Below are 20,097 nucleotides of genomic sequence, written 5' to 3'. Positions count from 1 at the left end.
GGATGGCAGGGTAAGGGCTGGGTTTTAAGGAGATGGTGGACTACGTTGAAACTGGGAGGTTATCTTTGCACATCGGGATGGTTCAAGCCATCCCCATGAAATGGGGAAATACATGCATACAAATTAGCCCCTCAAACCAGAGTCATACAGTACAGAAGGGGCGCTTCAGCCCATTGAGTCTGCACCGATAAAACACTAAATCTAAACTAATCCCACTTTCCAGCATTTGGCCCATAGCCTATATGTTACGATATTTCAAGTGCTCATTCACATTCTTTTTAAAGATTGAGGTCTTTTGCTTGTATTACCCTACCCCATGCAGTGCATTCCATGCTCCCATCACCCTCTTAATGAAAATATTTTTCCTCAAATCCCCTCTAAGCCTCCTGCCCCTCACTTTAAAATTAAGTCCCCTCATTGCTGACCCTTCAACTAAGAGGAACAGTTGCTTCCTATCCATACCTGTCATACCTTTATACAGTAAGAAGTCTCACAACACCAGGTTAAAGTCCAACAGGTTTACCCCTGTCCAACGCCAGCATCTCCACGTCATATCCTTATACACCACAGTCAGATTCCCCTGTCAGCCTTTTCTGTTCTAAAAAACGACCAAGCCTGTTCTGCCATTCAATAAATTTGTGGCTGATTGGAATGTCGCCTCAACTCCACATTGTGCCTACCCACAATAACATTTCACTTCCAAATCTATCTACCCAGCCTTAAAATTATTTCTCAATCCCCAACTCCATTACTCTTTGCAGAAGAGAGAGATCCAAAGACACATGACACCCCAAGAGAAATAAAATTGTCATCCCAGTCTTAAATGGGAGACCCCATATTTTTAAACTGTGCCCCCAAGTTCTAACCTGTCCCACAAGGGGAAACACTGTCACAACATTGCCTGGGCAGCATGGTGGCACAATGGTTAATACTGCTGCCTCACAGCACTAGGGACCCAGGTCAGATTCCCAGCTTGGGTCACTGTGCGGAGACTGCACATTCTCCCCTGTGTGGGTTTCTTCCCACAGTCCAAAGATGCGCAGGTTTGGTTTATTGGCTATGGTAAATTGCCCCTTAGTGTCAAGGGGATTATCAGGGTTAATATGTGGTTTATGGGGATAGGGCCTGAGTGGGATTGTCAGTGCAGGCTCAGTGGGTCAAATGGTCTCCTTCTGCACTGTCGGGATTCTATCTACTTTGTCAAGTCCTCTCAGGACCTTACACTTCAATAACATTGCCTCTCCGTTCTCCTGAATTCCAATGGATACAGTCCCAGCCTGTCCAGCCTTTCCTTATAAAACAGGCAAATGCTGTTCCGAAGTGATGGGCAATCATGGCCTCTGCTGCCCTCAGTTTAATTTGGCATCATGCTTGGCACAACACTGTGGGCCAAACGGTCTGTTCCTGTGCAATACTTTCCTACAATAACTTCTCCATTCCAGTTACGAACCCTAACTCCAACATAATATAAATCTCTTCTAATTTTCCTTGTTCTTAGTTCTGACAAAGAGTCATGCAGACTCAAAACGTTGGCTCTATTCTCACTTCAGAGGTGCTGTCAGACCTGCTGAGGTTTTCCAGCATTTTCTGTTTTTGTTTCAGATTCCAGCATCCGCAGTAATTTGCTTTTAGCTTTCAAAGCAGTTCTTGATGAAGGTGGCGCACAGCTGCTCCAGATGTGCTCTCACCAACGCCCTATATAACTGTTAACAAAGACAAAACAAAGATGCAGAGGGGCGTTCCCACGGACGGCGGGGGGGGAATTATCCGGGGCTGAGGATGTGGGCACTGACAGGACGAGGGACCTCTGCAGGCCCGGCTTCTGGGCAACAGACCCAGGCTGTGGGCTAACCGGAGGTGGAAAAGCTTACCCGCCCGGTCCGCCGCATCGGACATCCTAACCAGATTCTGGCAGCTGCCCAGCCGCCGAGACTCTATCATCCGCGAAAGCTACGGGCCCCTCTCACTCGGACACCGAGAGCCAACGACACTCCGCGGCCTGGGCCTGGACCTGGATCTGTCAATCACTAACTATCCCCGCCCCTCTCCTCCAGAGCAACTCGCCCAATGGCTGGGCCAGGCAGGCCACCGCCAGCCTCCTCCAATCAGAGAGAGCAGGCAAGCTGACCCCGCCCAGCTGTTATCTGTGACGTCAGCGCCGGGGTTACTGGCGGTCAGAGGTGTGGGCTACTGCAGTGATGACTCTGTATGTCAGTTCAAAACACTGTAAAAAGTCTGATAGTAAACTCACTATCAAATAAATTGGTTGGACTTAAATCTGGAATTGTTGGACTTTTTACTGTGTTTACTCCAGTCCAACGCCGGCATATCCACATCATGACAACATTGAAAACACTCACAGGAAATAATAATACTGCCCTTCTCCTCCCTCGTCTTCTAATCACATTGGTGAAGGAAAATACACGTTTGTCAACAAATGGATCCCTGCTTTTCTAATTGGGATAGAAACAGAATGTGCTGGAAAATCCAGCTGGTCTGACAACATCTTAAAGTTAGCTGGAAAGTTTAATATGACTCCTTCTTGATGTTTTGAAGCAGAGTCAGATTGGACTTTAAATGTCCTTTGTCTCTAGAGACAGTGACAAAACATGAAAGTTCATATTCCCTGCCACTGGATGGATTTTGTACACATAGTTTAAATGGCAAAATATTAGATAGAATCCCAACAGTGCAGAAGGAGGCCATTTAGCCCATCGAGTCTGCACCAACCACAATCCTACCCAGGCCCCATTCCCATAACCCCACCTATTGACCCTAGTTAGTCCCCCTGGCACTAAGGGGCAATTTAGCATAGCCAATCCACCTAACCTGCACATTTTTGGTCATATATCAAGGAGGTTTTGAAGTGCTTGAGAGATCTTTGTTAACTAAGGTCATACTGAACATGTCAACTTTCAGTTAAATAGCAACAAGGAACTTTGCAGGTATGAAGCTATTTGGACCGATTAAATTTTGGCATCATAGAATCATTGAATCCCTACAGTGCAGAAAAAGGCCATTTGGCCAATGAAGTCTGCACTGACAACAATCCCACTCAGGCCCGATCCCCGTAACCACATGTATTTACCCTGCTAATCCCCCTGACACTAAGGGGCAATTTAGCATGGCCAACCCACCTAACCTGCACATCTTTGGACTTTGGGAGGAAACTGGAGCACCAGGAAAACTTACGCAGACACAGGGAGAATGTGCGAACACCACACAGGTCAGAATTGAACCCTGGTCTCTGGCACTTTGAGGCAGCAGTGCTAACCATTGTGCCGTGCCATTCTGCCCCTATAAACTGAGTTTTTAGCGATAATACCACTAGATCATCACCTCCCCTGTTGGATGTTTGTACAGGTTTGGTGGGATTTTCTACTTTGATAAGGAGTGAGATGGCCAATGCAAGGCTTTAGTTAGATGATTTAATGATATTTCTTTGGAAATACTATATGAAGTTCAGTCCAGCACTTTAATAGCTTTAAATTGTTCCCTTGCAGTTTAGAAATCAAAGGGGTTTTGAGGCACAGTAGATAGTGTCCCTGCCTTTGAGCCAGAAAGTCTGGGTTCAAGTGTCACTCAGGGACTTGAAGGTCAAGGAAGGTGTATTCACAATATGGCTAAAGAGGTTCAGTATCAGCTTATAAATACTTCCAGCATATGTCAATGCCAGGTGGTAAGAGTGGGAGAGATTACTGGTTAGCTGGACACCTGACAGATATTGGTTAAAAATGGGACTTAAATTAAAGATAGAACTTTGTCTCCACAGCAGGAGGTTTTGTTGTCCATATTTGACCAAATGCCATGAGACTTCATGAGGTCCATAGCTGATGTAGAGGACTCGCAGGGCAACTCCCTCCTGACTATACACCAACTGTGTCAACACCTCCACACGGTCTGTTCTACCAATGGGACAAGACAAAACAAAAAGATGGTGATGATGATATCTGGCACATTGCAAAATTTATTCCATGGGATGAATTTGTCAGGCTGTTCTTTGACAAGCCTGTGGGATAGCTCGCTCAATTTTGGCACTAGTCTATTGTTAGTAAGGAGGACTTTGCAATGTCGACAGAGCTGAGTTTGCCATGGTTGTTTCCAGTGCCAAAGTTAACACCAGGTGGTCCATCTGATTTCATTCCTTTGAGATGTTTTAGTTGTTTGATTCAACTTGCTCGGCTATTTCAAATGGTATTTAAGAGTCAAAGAACAAAGAAAATTACAGCACAAGAACACGCCCTTCAGCCCTCCAAACCTGCACCAACCATGCTGCCCGACTGAACTAAAACTCCCTACCCTCCCAGGGACCTCTATTCCCATCCCATTCATGTATTTGTCAAGATACCCCTTAAAAGTCACTATCATTCCACCACATTCCCCAGCAGCAAGTTCCAGGCACCAACCACCCTCTGTGTAAAAAAACTTGTCTCATATATCTCCTTTAAACCTTGCCCCTCACACCTTAAACCTAAGCCCCCTAGTAATTGACTCTTTCACCCTGGGAAAAAGCTTCTGACTATTCACTCTGTCCATGCCCCTCATAGTCTTGTAGACTTCTATCAGTTTGACCTCAACCTTCATTGTCCAAGTTTCTCCAACCTCTCCTCATACTAATGCCCTCCATACCAGGCAACAACCTGGGAAAGCCTCCACATCTTTCTGGTAGCATGGCAACCAGAATTGAGCACTATATTCCAAGTGCAGCCTAACTAGGGCTCTGTAAAGCTACAACATGACATGCCAATTTCCAAACTCAGTGCCTCAGCCAATGAAGGCAAGCATGCTGTATGCCTTCTTGACTACCTTCTCCACCTGTGTTGCCACTTGCAAAGACCTGTGTGCCTGTACACCCATATCCCTCTACCTATCAATACTCTTAAGGGTTCTGGCATTTACTGTATATTTCCTATCAATATTACACCTTCCAAATGCATTACTTCGCATTTGTCCAGATTAAACTCCATCTGCCATCTCTCCACCCAAGCCTCCAACTGATCTATATCCTGCTGTATCCTTTGATAGTTCTCATCACTATCCGCAAATCCATAAATTTTTGTGTCATCCGCAAACTTACTAATCAATCCAGTTACACTTTCCTCCAAATCATTTATATATATTACAAACAACAAAGGTCCCAGCACTGACCCTTGAGGAATGCCACTTGTCACAGCCAGAATGCCACATTCAAAAATGCGCCCTTCCACTGCTACCTTCTGTCTACTATGACCAAGCCAGTTCCGTATTCACCTTGCCAGCTCACCTCTGATCCCTTGCAACTTCACCTTCTGCACCAGTCTGCCATGAGGTATCTTGTCAAAGGCCTTACTGAAGTCTATGTAGACAACATCCACTGCCCTACCCTTGTCAATCATCTTTGTCACTTCCTCGAAAAACTCAATCAAGTTCGTGAAACATGACCTCCCCTTCATAAAACCACATTGCCATGGCTCTGGAGTCACATGTAGGCTAGATCAGATAAAGATGGCAGATTTCCTTTCATAAAGCATATTAGTGAACCATACGTGTTTTTACAACAATCGACACTGATTGCGTAGTTACCGTTAGATTTTTAACTACAGATTTTTTATTGCTTTCAAATTTCACCATCTGCCATGATGAGATTTGAACCCAGATCCCCATAGCATTGCCCTGGTCTGCCCTGGGTCTCTGGATTATTTCAGCAGCCTGTTTTAGCAATAAAAAAAGTTAAAAGAATTCCTCACGTGAAATAATCGCAAAGCACTTTTAGAATGCAGTAATTGTAATCAGATAGGCAAAACAGCAAACATCCTGCAACAACACTATCTTGCAGATAGCAATGAAGGAAAGTTTGGTTAATCTTTTTCTTGGCAATAGTGGTTGATAAAGGAATATTGTCCAGGTCTTCCTGCTCTTCTTTTGAATCAAACAATGGTATATTTTAACATCCACCTGAATAGTAAGCAGGAACCTGGGGTAGCAATTCATCAAATGTATAGCACCTACAGTCATCACAGCCCTAGGGCATTATTGCAGCATATCATCAAGGAAGACATAATGAGACATCTGGATATAAATTGTCCCATTGGTAAGACACAGCACGGGTTCGTGAAGGCAAGGTCATGTTTGACTAATTTGGTGGAATTATTTGAGAACATTACATGTGCAGTGAACAATGGGGAACCTGTGGATGTGTTGTATCTGGATTTTCAGAAGGCATTTGACAAGGTGCCGCACCAAAGGCTACTACGTAAGATAAAAGTGCACGATGTTACGGGTAATGTATTAGCATGGATAGAGGATTGGTTAACTAACAGAAAGCAAAGAGTGGGGGTAAATGGGTGTTTCTCTGGTTGGCGATCAGTGACTAGCGGTGTGCGTCAGGGATCAGTGTTGGGACCACAATTGTTTACGATTTACTAAGATGACTTGGAGCTGGGGACCAAGTGTAGTGTGTCAAAATTCGCAGATAACATTAAGATGGGTGGCAAAGCAAAGTGTGCAGAGGATGCTGAAAATCTGCAAAAGGATATAGATAGTCTAAGCGAGTGGGTGAGGGTCTGGCAGGCGGAACACAATGTTGGTAAATGTGACGTCATCCATTTTGGTAGGAATAACAACAAAATGGACTGTTATTTAAATGATAAAAAATTGCAGCATGCTGCTGTGCAGAGGAACCTGGGTATCCTTGTGCATGAATCTCAAGGGGTTGTTTGCAGGTGCAGCAGGTAATTATGAAGGCAAATGGAATTTTGTCCTTCATTGCTACAGGGATGGAGTTTAAAAACAGCGAGATTATGTTGCAGCTGTATAAGGTGCTGGTGAGGCCACACCTGGAGTACTGTGTACAGTTTTGATCTCCTTACTTGAGAAAGGATATACTGGCAGTGGAGGAGGTGCAGAGGGGATTCACTAAGTTGATTCTGAATTGAAAGGATTGGCTTATGAGGAGAAACTGAGTAGACTGGGGCTATATTCATTGTAATTCAGAAGTATGAGGGGAGATCTTATAGAAACATAAAGGGGAGGCGGTTTAGAACGGAGTTGAGGAGGAACTTCTTCACTCAAAGGGTGGTGAATCTCTGGAATTCTCTGCCCGTTGAAGTGGTGGAGGCTGCCTCGCTAAATATTTTTAAGAAGTGGGTTGATGGGTTTTTGATAAGAGAGGGGATTAAGGGTTATGGGGAGAGGGCGGGAAAGTGGAACTGAGCCACAACAGATCAGCCATGACCTTATTGAATGGCGGGGCAGGCTCGAAGGGCTAGATGGCCTACTCCTGCTCCTATTTCTTATGTTCTTATGTTCTTATATAAGATTATGAAGGGAATAGATAAGATAGAAGTAGGGAAGTTATTTCCATTGGTGGGTGAAACTAGAACCAGCCCACAGCTGAATCTGGATCTTAACCAGGCATGGGTTGACAAGAGTCAGATAATGATGAAAGCAAAATACTGCAGATGCTGGAATCTGAAATAAAAACAGAAAATGCTGGAAAATCCCAGCAGATCTGACAGCATCTGTGGGGAGAGAATAAAGCCAGAATGCCACTCAAGAAGTTAATCATTTTCTAGGATAGAACAATTTTCTTAGCTGTCCTACTTGGATAGGATAGAGAGTAGGATAGATTAAATGACATTGATGTCATGAAAAGGCAAAGAGAATGGAAATACCTGGAGTGAAAAAAACAAAGCATTTATCCAGAATGGGTTTAAATGCCAGACTAATGATCAGCTCTGCCTGATAACAGAATCACAAAAAATCAGATTCAAACCAGCACAAGGTTAAAAAAAAACAAAATTTAAAGAGTTCATGGTCTGAAATTATTGAACTTAATGTTGATTCTGCAAGTCTGTTAAGTGCCTAATTGGAATATTAGATGCTATGCCTTGAGCTTGGGCCATTAACATCTGAACAATCTAATTTAGATTTACATTACCATTGCTTCACTGTTCATTGTTCAATGTCTTGGAATTCCCTATATAGCATGATTCTGTCTCCACAAAAGCTAGCAGTTCAACAAGAAGGCCCATCACAAACTTCTCGGCATATCCAGAGCTGGCAATAACGTGGCCTTACCAGCATCACTCATGACCTGAAAACATTACTTTTATAAAATCTAGAAAGAGAGAACTAGTTTTGCTATAGTTTCTTGGAGCCTACATCATGGAACTGACCAGGGATAAAGCTATCTTAAAGTTAATATAGTGTCATGAAGTAGGGATAGTTAGTAATGCCATGGCAAAAGACCCACTGCAAAATAGTGATCATAACATCATTCAGTTTCACATTACGTTTGAAAGTGATGTATTTCAATCACAAACAAAAATCTTAAACATAACCAAGACCAATTTATATAGGTATGAGGGGAGAATTGGCTGGAGTCATTGGATAAACGTACTAAAACGTATGGTGGTAAATTAATGTTGGGAAAAATTTAAAGAAACAATTTAAAATCTGCAACAAAAACACATTCTACTGAAGGACAAAAACTCAACAAGCATCTATGCCTCATTCAGAAAGTTAAGGGTAATATTAGATTAAAGAGGCTGACTTTTATGATAGTCATGGGGGAATCATCAATAGACCTCCACATGGACCTCGTAGAATATTAGTGCAGGCTCGCCCAATAAGACTCAGGTCGGCATTTGAAAAACTTTGGGGCCTGACCTGTACACTGCAGTGACAATTTCAGCATGTTCTAAATAAATGGTGATGGTGACGAAGAATGGCCTCAGTGATGGAGTATTGTGTGCAGTTTTGGTGTCCTTAGCTGAGGAAGGATTTCCTTGCTATGGAGGTTTATCAGGTCGATTCCTGGGTCGGCAGGTCTGTCATATTAGGAGAGGCTAAGTCAGTAAGGATTATATTCACTGGAGTTTAGAAGACTGAGAGGGGATCTCATAGAAACTTATAAAATTCTAACAGGGTTAGACAGGGTAGATTCAGAAAAAATGTTCCTGATGGTGGAGGAGTCCATAACTAGGAGTCATAGTTTGAGGATAAGGGATAAACCTGAGGTGAGGAGAAATTTCTTCACCCAGAGAGTGGTGAATGTGCGCAATTCATGACCACAGAATGTAGTTGAGGCCAAAACATTGTCTGATTTCAAAAATAAATTAGATATAGTTCCAGAGGATAAGGGATCGAGGGATATGGGGAGAAGGTGGGGTCATGACATTGAATTCGATGATCAGCCATAATCAAAATGAATGGTGGAGTAGGCTCAAAGGGCCGAATGCCCTACTCCTGCTTCTAATTTCTATGTTTTTATGTTATATTTGTGACGAAGAGTCAAATTAGTATCTTTTCTTTGCTCTGAACCATTCTTACTGACAAGACAAATCCTCCGGAAATAAAAATGCCTCTTATTAGTAAACCTGAAGTCTATGATGCAAGCATTGAAGACTGGGCCTTATATGCCAAGTGCATGCATTACTTTTTTCAGGCCAACAATATTGAGGGGGGCAAGAAGCAGAAAGTGATGATGTTGATGGCATGCAAGGTCCTGACCTTTAGTATAATAAAAAGCTTGACCTACTCAGATGCCTCTGACTCCAAAATTTGTAATGAATTGATAGACTTTGTTAAAAGCTATTATGACCTGAAATGCTCCACAATAGTCCAGCAATACCACTTTAACATGGCAGGGTGAACTCCTGGGGAATCTGTCACCAAATTTCTGACAAGGTTACAAAAATTGGCAGAGCTCTGTGAATTTAGGCCACTCCTGAATGACATGTTATGAGATGGACTGGTCTGTGGAATTAACAATATGACAGTCCAACAAAAATTTTTAGCAGAACCTACTTTGGAGTTAAAGAAGACCATTGAGATAGCACTATCATAGGAGAATGTAGAGAAACGAGTTCAGGAGCTATAGGGAACATCAGACAACAGTGTCCTCTGGTTTTTGGATGGGCCTCATGCAACATCCATTGCTCAGCTGAGAGCAATGGTATCAGAGAATCCTTTACAGCAGTGGAAGCCAAGTTGCATCAACACGAGTCAAAGAAAGGCCGGGACAGCCTGGGAGCATATTCCAGAAGGTTCTAGAAGCCAGATGGTGGACTAATGCAAGTGCTGCAGAAAACGTTTGTTCTATTCTCGGTCCACAGATGCTGTCAGACCTGCTGGAATTTTCCAGCATTTTTTGTTTCAGATTCCAGCATCTGCAGTACTTTGCTTTATCTTTGTGAAATGATAATCAGAGCAGCCAAATTTTGCAGTCCTGGGAACTGATGGCCATAATAAAAGAATATTTGAGATCTTGTACAGAGTACTTAAGTAGCCAGACCATCCAGATTGACAAGGTTGGTAACATTCAGACTTCCTCCTGTGCCACGTGCAAATAGGCTAAGTCGAGGAAAAATTGAAGAATTAACTTGTGCTTATAAGCCTACTAGAGGAGGGAGTAGTTCACAATTCCTAATCATTTCTGGCATAAGCTAAGAGTATGCCAAAAATACAGCATCAAAAAAGGGTGAAGGGTAGAGTAGCGGAGGAATTATAATAATATAGCAGGGGGTGGAGAAATTGAATGCTTGAAACTAGAAAAAAAGAGAATATGGTTGATAAAGATACTAGGATAGATCATGATGGCTTTGCTGAAATGAATGGCGAGGAAAAGCTATCAGAAGATATACAAACAGGAACAAGCAATGTAAGAGAGTTGTGTTAGATGCTGTTAAAATTAAATGAACTATTTGGTTTGTCGCTACATAAATCGCCATGTTATACTATGTCTTGGCTTTATTTGGGCACTGAGAACATTATTACTCTTCTGGTCCCTGATCTGAATTGAAATGAGCAATACTGGACCAATATACCCAAACTACAATCTTGGGGCCTGATTTTACTCCTGCGTCATGCCTGTTTTCGGGTGTGAAAACTTGGTAAAGACATGTGTGATGCAATCCGTGCCCATGTCTGCACGGATGCCCACCTTACCAAGGCCCGAAAATGGCCGCAATCCGCACTGTACCCGAAACAGGTGCAATCGTGATGTAAATGCATTTGCATGCATTTGAATTGAATTAATGGGCTACCCGCCCAACTTTACCAACATTTCCCCCTTTACCCATGTTCACCCATCCAGATTTGGCGCGAAACAGACATACTTGGCAAAGGTTTGTTTCGGGCACTTCAGCTTCTGAAGAGATAAGTTCAAAGTTTCCAACAGCTTTGTAACTTAGATCGGTGATGGGGGCGGTGGAGGCGGTGGGGGTGGGGGGGTGGGGGGGGGGGGCGGTGGGAATGTCGGGTGGGGAGACAGGCCAGATCATTCTCTGGTGAGGTGGAGGGGGTGGTGTGGAGGGAGGCCCGATCATTCTCTGGTGGTGGGGGGGGCGGGAACGTGTTGCAGGGGCAGGGGGGACCACTGCCACTCTGCAGGCGATTGGTGGAAGAGCAGCGGGGGACCGCTGCCCCTCTACGGACGATTGGTTGGCGGGGGGGGGAATGGGGCAGAGGGTCGTGATCGGTCTGGGTAGTGGGGAGTTGAGTAGATAAAGGGAACAGGTATGTTGTGGGGGTGGGGCGATATCTGTGGCGGCCATTGCTCCCACTTTTTGCTCCCGGGCTGCTTTTTGCGGACTGGGAACGATATAATGGGAGCATTTTTCAATTTTTTTTGCACGCACAGTTCAAAGCTCCGATGGGGGCTGCAGTGCTTCGGGCATGATAAGCCCCACCCACAGCACAATTCAGACTCACGGTTTTTTTTCAGGTTATAGGGGCACCTGAGAGCAGATTTCCAAGTTGGATCTGAATTGCACCCAGATTCAGCACTCAGAATCAAAATGATAAAATCGGGCCCTTGGTTTCCGTGCAACTTTCTGTCCAGGGAGAAAGGGGCTGCAAACATCTATATGCATGCACTCTGCCCACTTGTATTAAAATCTTGGTTAAAAACATTGGTTTCAAGTCAGTGATGCAGTTTACTCACAGTAATTTGTTGTCAGTTAGTTTGAGTTAGCACTTAATTTAATTTTTCTCAAACAGAGAATCTTTTGTGCCTTTTCACTGAAGTTGCTTAATTCAAACTATTGAATAATTTGATTTATTTACAGTAAAAGAAAACTTCAATTTAACGGGAGAATGTAGATTGCCCATTTTGTAACAAAGTGGGTCATGGACACAAGCAATAGGATGCATGCACAGTGTTACAAAGTGCTTGGTTTTAGACTTGGAGATATGGTAGGTGGGGAGGAATAAGGAAATGTTTAGACTATTTGATTGCCTAGTCAGAGCTGTACAACTCTGAGCATCAATGCACTCATAAGACAATTGGCATCTGGCCATTTCTGAATTGACAAGTCCTCATTGCTGCTTCACAGTGAGGTGAACATGAATGTAGAACAACAACAGAACAACTGAAGCAGTCTGTAGTCGTATGTAATAAGACCTGGATAGCATTCAGGCTTGGGCTAATAAGTGTTATGTAATATTTTTATAACACAAGAGCTAAGAATCACCGGCTCCAACAAGAGAGAATTCAACTGTTCCCCCTTGATATGGCATTATCGTTGCTGAATCCCCCACTATCAACATTTTGTGGTTGCCATTGAGCAGAAACTGAATTGGACCATCCACCAATGCTACAAGAACAGGTCAGAGGGTGGGAACTTCACAAAAAGGAGCTCACCTCCTGGCTTACCAAAGCCTTTTCATTGTCCACAAGGTACAAGTCAGGAGTGTGATGGAATACCCTTCACTTGGATGAGTGCTACTCTGACAATGCTCGAGAAGCTCAACATTGCCCAGGACAAAGCACATGTTCGATTGGCACCCAAACCATCACTTTAAACATTCACTCCCTCCACCATCAACGTACAATAGCAGCACTGTGTACAGTATGGAAGATGCATTGCAGCAACTCACCAAGGCTCCTTTGACAGCACCAATTAAAAAGATAAGGGCACCAAATGGATGAGAACCCCTCCGAACCACAGATCATCTGACTTGGAAATATATCACCTTTCACTGTTGCTGGATCAAAATCCAAGAATTCCCTCCCTAACTGCACAGAGGGTGGCATGGTGGCACAGTGATTAGTACTGCTGCCTCCAAGCGCCAGAGACCTGGGTTTGATTCCTGGCTTGGGTCACTGTCTGTGTGGAGTTTGCACATTCTTCCCGTGTCTGTGTGGGTTTCCTCCGGGTGCTCTGGTTTCCTCTCACAGTCCGAAAGACATGCTGGTTAGGTGCTGGAGTATGGCGACTAAGGGGTTTTCACAGTAACTTCATTATACAGTGTTAATATAAGCCTAATTGTGGCGTAAATAAATAAATATGGGCTGCACTGATTCAAGAAGGCAGCTCACCACCACCTTGTGAAGAACAATTGGGGATGGGCAATAAATATTGACCCAGCCAGTGACACCCACATTCTGTGAACGAATAAAAAACGAAGTTGACAACGTTACCAGGTAGATGGTGTGGGAACTCTTTTAAAACGTCCCTTTAATGCGGCAGGCAGGTTGGAACTGTCTGCCCTGGGTGATGTGAACCGCCCCCTTAATAAAATGCACCCAAAATTGATTGCCTTGCGAGCAGCCTTGACTTTGGGCAACCCGTTGCTTCCCTTCGCTGCCTTTTCCTTAGCGTGGCTCCCTCTCGGAAATCTCATTCTGAGAGATTTCTCAGTTTCGGAATTCCCAAGGGTTTCAGCCGGCTGGCCCAGAAAAAAAAACAATAACGGGATTCTTCAATAGAAATCTGTGGAGTATCTCTCTGGATTTAGAAAACCCGTTTTGGTTTCTTTTTTGGTTGCCAGATCAGAATTTATTTTAAAGGACTCAGAAGGCAGTGAGATCGCTCTTTTTAAAATCAATCTTTCCGAAAAGGTGCACACTGCGTGAGACCAACCTGCCTTGGAATCAAATCTCCTCGAATTCTTGGCTGACATTTACCCCCACACATCTCATCTCTCCGCTCTTCATGTTTGCCTGGTTCAGGCTTTACACATTCTTCCCCGGTCACTTTTGATCCACCTCTCTTCTGCCCTTCATGCTCACCCACAAGTTTACTGTGACCGCTGTCCCTCCAACAACTTCCTGTCCTTCCCGTCCGGTATTGCTCAATGATTTTCAAAAGGGAGAGAGAGAGAGGAATAAATCTTTGCAACGGTAACAGTGAATAAGCCGAAGTTCATTCACCCATTCGCCCGTACAGTCTTCGGTGTTAGTATTTCATTTGCTTCCCAGGAAAGCAAGCAGTGATTGTGTGTTTTCAGTCAAGAAATCAGTCGCACTCATTGAGATGAGTTTCATTTTGCTGTGTGGCTTTCACAGGACACGACTGGACATTAGCGGCAGGATTTGTAGGAATAGAACTCTCCAAATGGAGTGGAAATTACACAATTAATTGCATTAATGACATTATTTTCATGACTCGAAGTGAATAAATTTGTCATTATTTACCATTATTTCTTCCTGAGAAATTCGGGAGAGATTTAAAAGAAGAAAATTAAAAAGGAGAAATTCAAAAGGAGAGATTCAGAAAGAGTTAGAAAGGAGATTCAGAACTAGAGATAGTACCATAGACAAGGGACCTTGGATTTCACCTCGAGGTGAAATTTTCAACAATTGAATTGATTGAACAAAAATTAGAGAGAAATAAATCATTTTCTCTTTGTGTTGAATCCCTGATCTCCCTCCTCTCTCTCGCAGGTGTGAGTTTCCTCGGCTCTAAATTTACCTGTTGTATTCTGCGCGCCGATTGGTACATCTGTCTACGATAAGAATGTAAAATATCCCAGCCGAAGGCTCTCTCTATAAAACACGCTGCCCGTGGCAGACAGATGCGAAGGAGAAGAGGAGAAGACATGCTTCGAACCAACTGAACCCAGCAGAGCTCGCAAGCCGCCTCTCGTTTGAATGCAGACAAAGATCCATGCGGGGATATCCCCCCGAGCTGCCCAGCCGGCAGGACAAGCTGGCGTATCGCAGATAGTCACTTTGGACAGGGGCAGCCGAAGGGAAGGGACCAGGGCTCATACAGAGCTCACACACACACACAAGGCAACAAGTTGCCCCCTTAAGGAAGCAATGAAGAACCTGTCCTTGAGTGAGAGTGCTGGTTTCAGTGGCTATAGTAGGTGGCACGTCCTCCCAAATGGCACCTTGGGCACCCTTGATCTCTCTGAGAGGGATGAGCAGCTGGCTCAAGCCGAGGTGGCAGTGCTGGGCATCATCTTTGTGGTGGCCACTGTGGGCAACAGCTTTCTGATCGGGATCCTGTGGAGGAGGAGGAGGCGAAGCAGCCGCATGTACATCTTCCTGATGCACCTCAGCATTGCCGACTTGGTGGTCGCCGTGTTCCAGGTATTGCCCCAGCTCATCTGGGACATCACGGAGATCTTCCTGGGGCCAGATGTGCTGTGCAAGGCGGTGGCCTACCTGCAGCTGGTGGGGATGTTCGCCTCGACCTACACCATGGTGGTGATGACAGTGGACAGGTTCCAAGCGGTCTGCTATCCCATGGTGACTTTTCAGAAGAGCAAGGCGTACTGGAACACGGCCACCTGCACCAGCTGGATCCTGTCCCTGGTCCTGAGCCTGCCACAGCTCTTCATCTTCTCCAAGACAGAGGTGGCCCCGGGACTGGTCCAGTGCTGGGCAGAGTTCGTCCAGCCCTGGGGGCTCAAGGCTTACGTGACCTGGATCTTCCTGGTCATCTTCTTGATCCCCACCGTCGTTCTGACCATGTGTCAGGTCAGGATTTGCAGGGTCATCCGGCTGAACATTTACACCAAGACCCACCAGCTGACCGAGGCGCACACAGTGCATTCCAGGGCCAGTAACGTGAACTGCATCTCCAAAGCCATGAACAAAACAGTGAAGATGGCAGTGGTCATTGTGCTCGTCTATGTGTTGTGCTGGGCACCTTATTTCACAGTCCAGCTGTGCACAGCCTGGTATCCAAGTGACATCAATGAGGGTAAGTCCTGCCAACATTTTTTCAAACCGCTACCTCCTTTAAAAAAAATCTTCACATCATTCCCAGTTTAATTTTCCCTGTGCCTCCCTCCAGACCCTTCCCAAACTATCCCTTCTCCAGTGAAAATAAACCAAAACTCCAGGACTGACTTTCCCAATGTATCGCGTTAGTGGGAATGCCTTCTGTGTGACTGGAAAAGAGGAAGAGAAAATGCTGGAAGATCTCAGCAGGTCTGGCAGCATCGGTAAAGAGAGAAAACAGCTGACATTTCGAGTCCAGGTGACCCTTTATCATTTGACAAAGAGTCATCTGGACCCATTTGACAAAAGGTCATCTAGACTCGAAACTCTTTTCTCTCCTTACAGATGCTGCCAGACCTGCTGAGATTTTATCCAATTACAATTGGTTTGAGATTCCAGCATCCGCAGTAATTTACTTTTATGGAGAAGAGGAAGTGTTTCTCACAGCCCTTCAGTTAAAGTAGCGACGGAGAGAGAGGGAAATCACTGGAGTATTCCATGCTGCTAACAATGGTTCTCAGTCACACAAAAACAGAACTGCTGGAAAATCTCTGCAGGCTGACAACATCTATGGATCTGCTAAGCTTTTCCAGCATTTTCTGTTTTTGTTTCCATCTTCCGCAGTCTTTTGCTTTTAGCTTCATGATTCTCAGCCGATTGCTGTCATAGGTTGTGCTTCTGCAGAATTTGTTGGCGAGTTGTCAGAACGGCTGACTCACAATTTTATGATTAAATAGAAAATTTTACATTCATATAGCGTCTTTCACGGCGCCCGGGAGCAATGCGTGCCCAATGCAGTGATCCAACGTAGGGAGTGAAGGAGGCAACTCGCGCAGAGCAAGATCCCATCATCAGGAGTGTGGTAGCAACAGATAATCTATTTCGGCATAATTGGTTTGAGGAATAAATGTTGGCCAGGGCATGGGCCGGGCGGGGAGATGATATTCCAATGATGCCAGAGAAGCCTTCACAGTCACATGAAGACGCAGAGGAGCCTCTTACCCAAAAGGCAAGGTGCACCTTCACATTTTCAACAGTGCAGCTCCCCCTCAGTACTGCACTGGAGTGTCGGCCAAAATTGTAGAATCCTTTAATGCAGAAGGAGGTCATTTGGTCCATTGAATCTGCACTGACTCTCTGACTAAGCATCTGACCCCGGGCCATACCCTGCTAATCCCCATAACCTACACATCTGTGGACACAAAGCGGCAATTTAGCACAGCCAATCCACGTAACCCGCACATCTTTGAACTGTGGAAGGAAATTGGTGCATCCGGAGGACGGATTGAGGCACGTACGCACCCAGGCCCGCACACACTATATTACATCCTAATGTCCCCACTACTTTTGTTTAGGAAACAACTCTGCAGTTTCATATATTCTCTTTTAATTTTAAAACATGCAGATATTTATTTACACAAAGATAAAAAATGAAACCATAAAAAAGGTTTTTGGGGGGGCGGGGTGACAGAGGAAATGCAATCAGCACTGATGAAGTCAGTGAGGCAGATATAGCGTACTCATACGGAGAGATGTTCCTTTTTATCTCCAATTCTTGAACAGAAAATCAGACAGCCTGTGCACTTTAATCTGCTGTAGCCCTTTAAAATGAACTTCACATGAATCCATAACGAACAGAAGTCTATAGAGTAATTAATTGTAAAACTTTGAATTTATTATGTAGATAAAGGGGTTTGACTGCAGAGCAATGCACTGATGGGAAAGAACAAGCATGAATGGTTCTGGTCTTTGCATTAATGTGATAAAGGCAGCAAACGCGCTCCCTCTGTTCACTACTTTAAATTGAATCATGTGAACCAGTCAGGCATTAGTTTTTAATATATTAATTTTTAAGACAAGGTGAGGTGGTCAATTATTATTGTACCTTGGTTGCTCTGGAGAAGGTGATAATTAATCTGTTTCTTGAACTGTTGCTGTCCACATGAAGGCAAAGAGGGTTCCGGGATTATGACCCAGCAGCAATGAAGGAGATGGTGATACATCTTCAAGTCAGGTTGGTGTCTGACTTGACGGTTCCATTCTTAAAACTCCCTTATTGGACAGAAAAGTTGAGAAACCTTCTCATGGTGTAAACATGTAGGAACTGCAGGAACTTTTTTCCCCCAGCAAGGCTAATTCAAGATGCATCTGGTCTTCATCGAGAATCTTGTGTCAAAGATGCAGCTGTTGGCTGGCTGAAAGTCAATATACAGCAATGTTCCTCACACTAGGACAATTAGATTGAAATCACAGAGCAGTAATATTTCTTTCATGGGTGGCTGGTTAGTGAATTGTATCCAAAAATAAAAAATCCTATATCCAGTAATGATGAGTACTTTAACAGGAATTTAATATCTAATGATGACCATGAAACCATTGTTGATTGTTGGAAAAACATTTGGTTCATTAATGTCCTTGGGGAAGGAAATCTGTCATCCTTACTAAGTCTGGCCTACATGTGACTCCAGATCCACAGCAATGTGGTTGACTCTTAAAATGCCCTCAAGGGATGGATGCTAAATGCTGGCCTGGCCAGTGACACCCACATCCCATGAATGAACTAAAGTAAAAAAGGAACCTAACATTCCTGTACCGTCAGTTTGTAGACAACACAGAACTAAGATGCATTTACTACAATGGCATTGTGATTTGTTTGGATTCAGAGTGGGGGAATCCTTCTTGATGGGTGACCAACAGATATTAACTGCAGCCATAATACCTCAGTGATCTGAAATTGGTATTTCGCAAAGCTCCACAGTCAATGTTGCCACTTGCTGCCACTCACTCCCAGGTTAACAACAATGAAGCTCTGTATACATATGGGAAAGTTCAACTCTGGAACAATAGAGCGGCATGGTGACACAGTCGTTAGCACTGTTGCCTCACAGCGCCAGGGATCCCAGTTCGATTCCCATCTTGGGTCACTGTCTGTGCAGTATCTGCCACATTCTCCCCGTGTCTGCATGGGTTTCCTCTGGGTGCTCCAATATCCTCCCACAGTTTGAAAGATGTGCTGGTTAGGTGCATTGGCCATGCTAGATTCTCCTTCAGTGTACCTGAACTGGCACTATAGTGTGGTGGCTAGAGGATTTTCACAGTAGCTTCTTTGCAGTGTTAATGTAAGCCTACTTGTGGCAAATAAACTTTAAAAAAAAATACAGTGGATACTAGAAATCTGAAATAAAGGCAGAAAATGCTAGAAAACCTCAGCAGGTCTGGCAGCATCTGAGGAGAGAGAAACAGAGTGAATGTTTCAAGCCTAATATGGTTTTTCTTCAATGCTCTTGAAAAACTCCAATGTTAATTCTAAACATGGAATGTTCCCTTACAATGAGAGACAACAATGTCCAGTTTTGTTCCCAAACTGGAAAAGTACGTTTCCAAAAAGGTGACTTTGCACTTGATGGGAGCAAAACTGACAGACACAAAGCAATCCCTTGCAAAGTTATCCACATTTCCCTACCCTACAATACTGAAGATTTGGACATGACTCTGACTCATGCTAGAAAATTACTATCTATGCAAATTTAACGCTACTAGCTAATGACACCAGAATGGCAATGAAGCTTGCCCGGAGATATACTTTTGTGACAGCTACCTTCATTTAATTTCTCTTATTTGTCCCACAGGTGCTGTTTTCACCATCCTCATGCTCTTGGGGAACTTAAACAGTTGTACAAATCCCTGGATTTACATGTATTTCTGTGGACAAATCCCGTGTTGCACAAAACATCAACCAGGCTGCCCAGTTCAAAAAGAGTCGGCTGTCACAACCAGCGTCAACTTGGCTGACAAGAATGTTGCAGAAGCTTTCACAGCTGTCTGAGAGTGCAGAAACTCAGATCATAGTCACTGGAGGAAACAGAATTAAGATGATTTAAAAAATCGAAAGGTTAAAAGAATCCTATTTTCCTCCCACCTAAAATGTACATTCTCTTTCAGACACTGATCACAGCCCGATTTTAACTGTGTGTACGATAGCGTTTTAGCTGGGTTAAAATCTGGCCCTCACAGAGAAAGCTATTTTCTATTTCTAACGTTTCTTCTCTTTTTATTATTCATGAAGTCCAAATTTGATCTGATTTTCAGCAGCAACAATTTGCATTTAATACTGGGTACATACATCATGTTTTATGAAAGGTTTGTTCTACACTCTT

The 20,097-nt window shown here is 44.0% G+C and overlaps 2 protein-coding genes across 3 annotated transcripts in view; one reads left to right on the top strand and one right to left on the bottom strand.

The window, feature by feature from the left end:
• The window catches only part of pnpla8 (patatin-like phospholipase domain containing 8), a 73,581-nt gene extending 59,642 nt beyond the window's left edge, over window positions 1-13,939 (bottom strand). The window contains exon 1 of one of the 2 annotated variants that reach the window (XM_080190687.1): window positions 13,848-13,939. The gene's annotated coding sequence lies outside the window, so the exon portion shown is untranslated. Of the gene's footprint in view, window positions 1-1,871; window positions 2,014-13,847 lie in introns of those variants that run through there. The other variant, XM_080190686.1, reaches the window with a different exon arrangement.
• A 918-nt stretch (window positions 13,940-14,857) lies between these two features.
• On the top strand, window positions 14,858-19,766 carry LOC145344357 (vasopressin V2 receptor-like). The gene is made up of 2 exons (XM_080191484.1): window positions 14,858-15,920; window positions 19,570-19,766. The coding sequence occupies exons 1-2, from the start codon at window positions 14,858-14,860 to the stop codon at window positions 19,764-19,766; spliced, it is 1,260 nt and encodes a 419-aa protein (XP_080047610.1).
• Window positions 19,767-20,097: the final 331 nt, after the last annotated feature.

This window comes from Carcharhinus amblyrhynchos, chromosome 6, assembly GCF_965287045.1.
Source record: "Carcharhinus amblyrhynchos chromosome 6, sCarAmb.v2.hapA, whole genome shotgun sequence".
NCBI classification, from domain to species: domain Eukaryota; kingdom Metazoa; phylum Chordata; class Chondrichthyes; order Carcharhiniformes; family Carcharhinidae; genus Carcharhinus; species Carcharhinus amblyrhynchos.
The sequence above is the reverse complement of the archived record's forward strand: the minus strand, read 5'-3'. Positions and strand labels throughout refer to the sequence as shown.

Bases quoted from the DNA above. Each gene is read 5' to 3' on its own strand.
- LOC145344357 (XM_080191484.1), top strand. From the start codon at position 14,858: ATGCAGACAAAGATCCATGCGGGGATATCCCCCCGAGCTGCCCAGCCG. The intron at 15,921-19,569 runs GTAAGTCCTGCC...TTTGTCCCACAG, and splicing joins TCCAAGTGACATCAATGAGG to GTGCTGTTTTCACCATCCTC.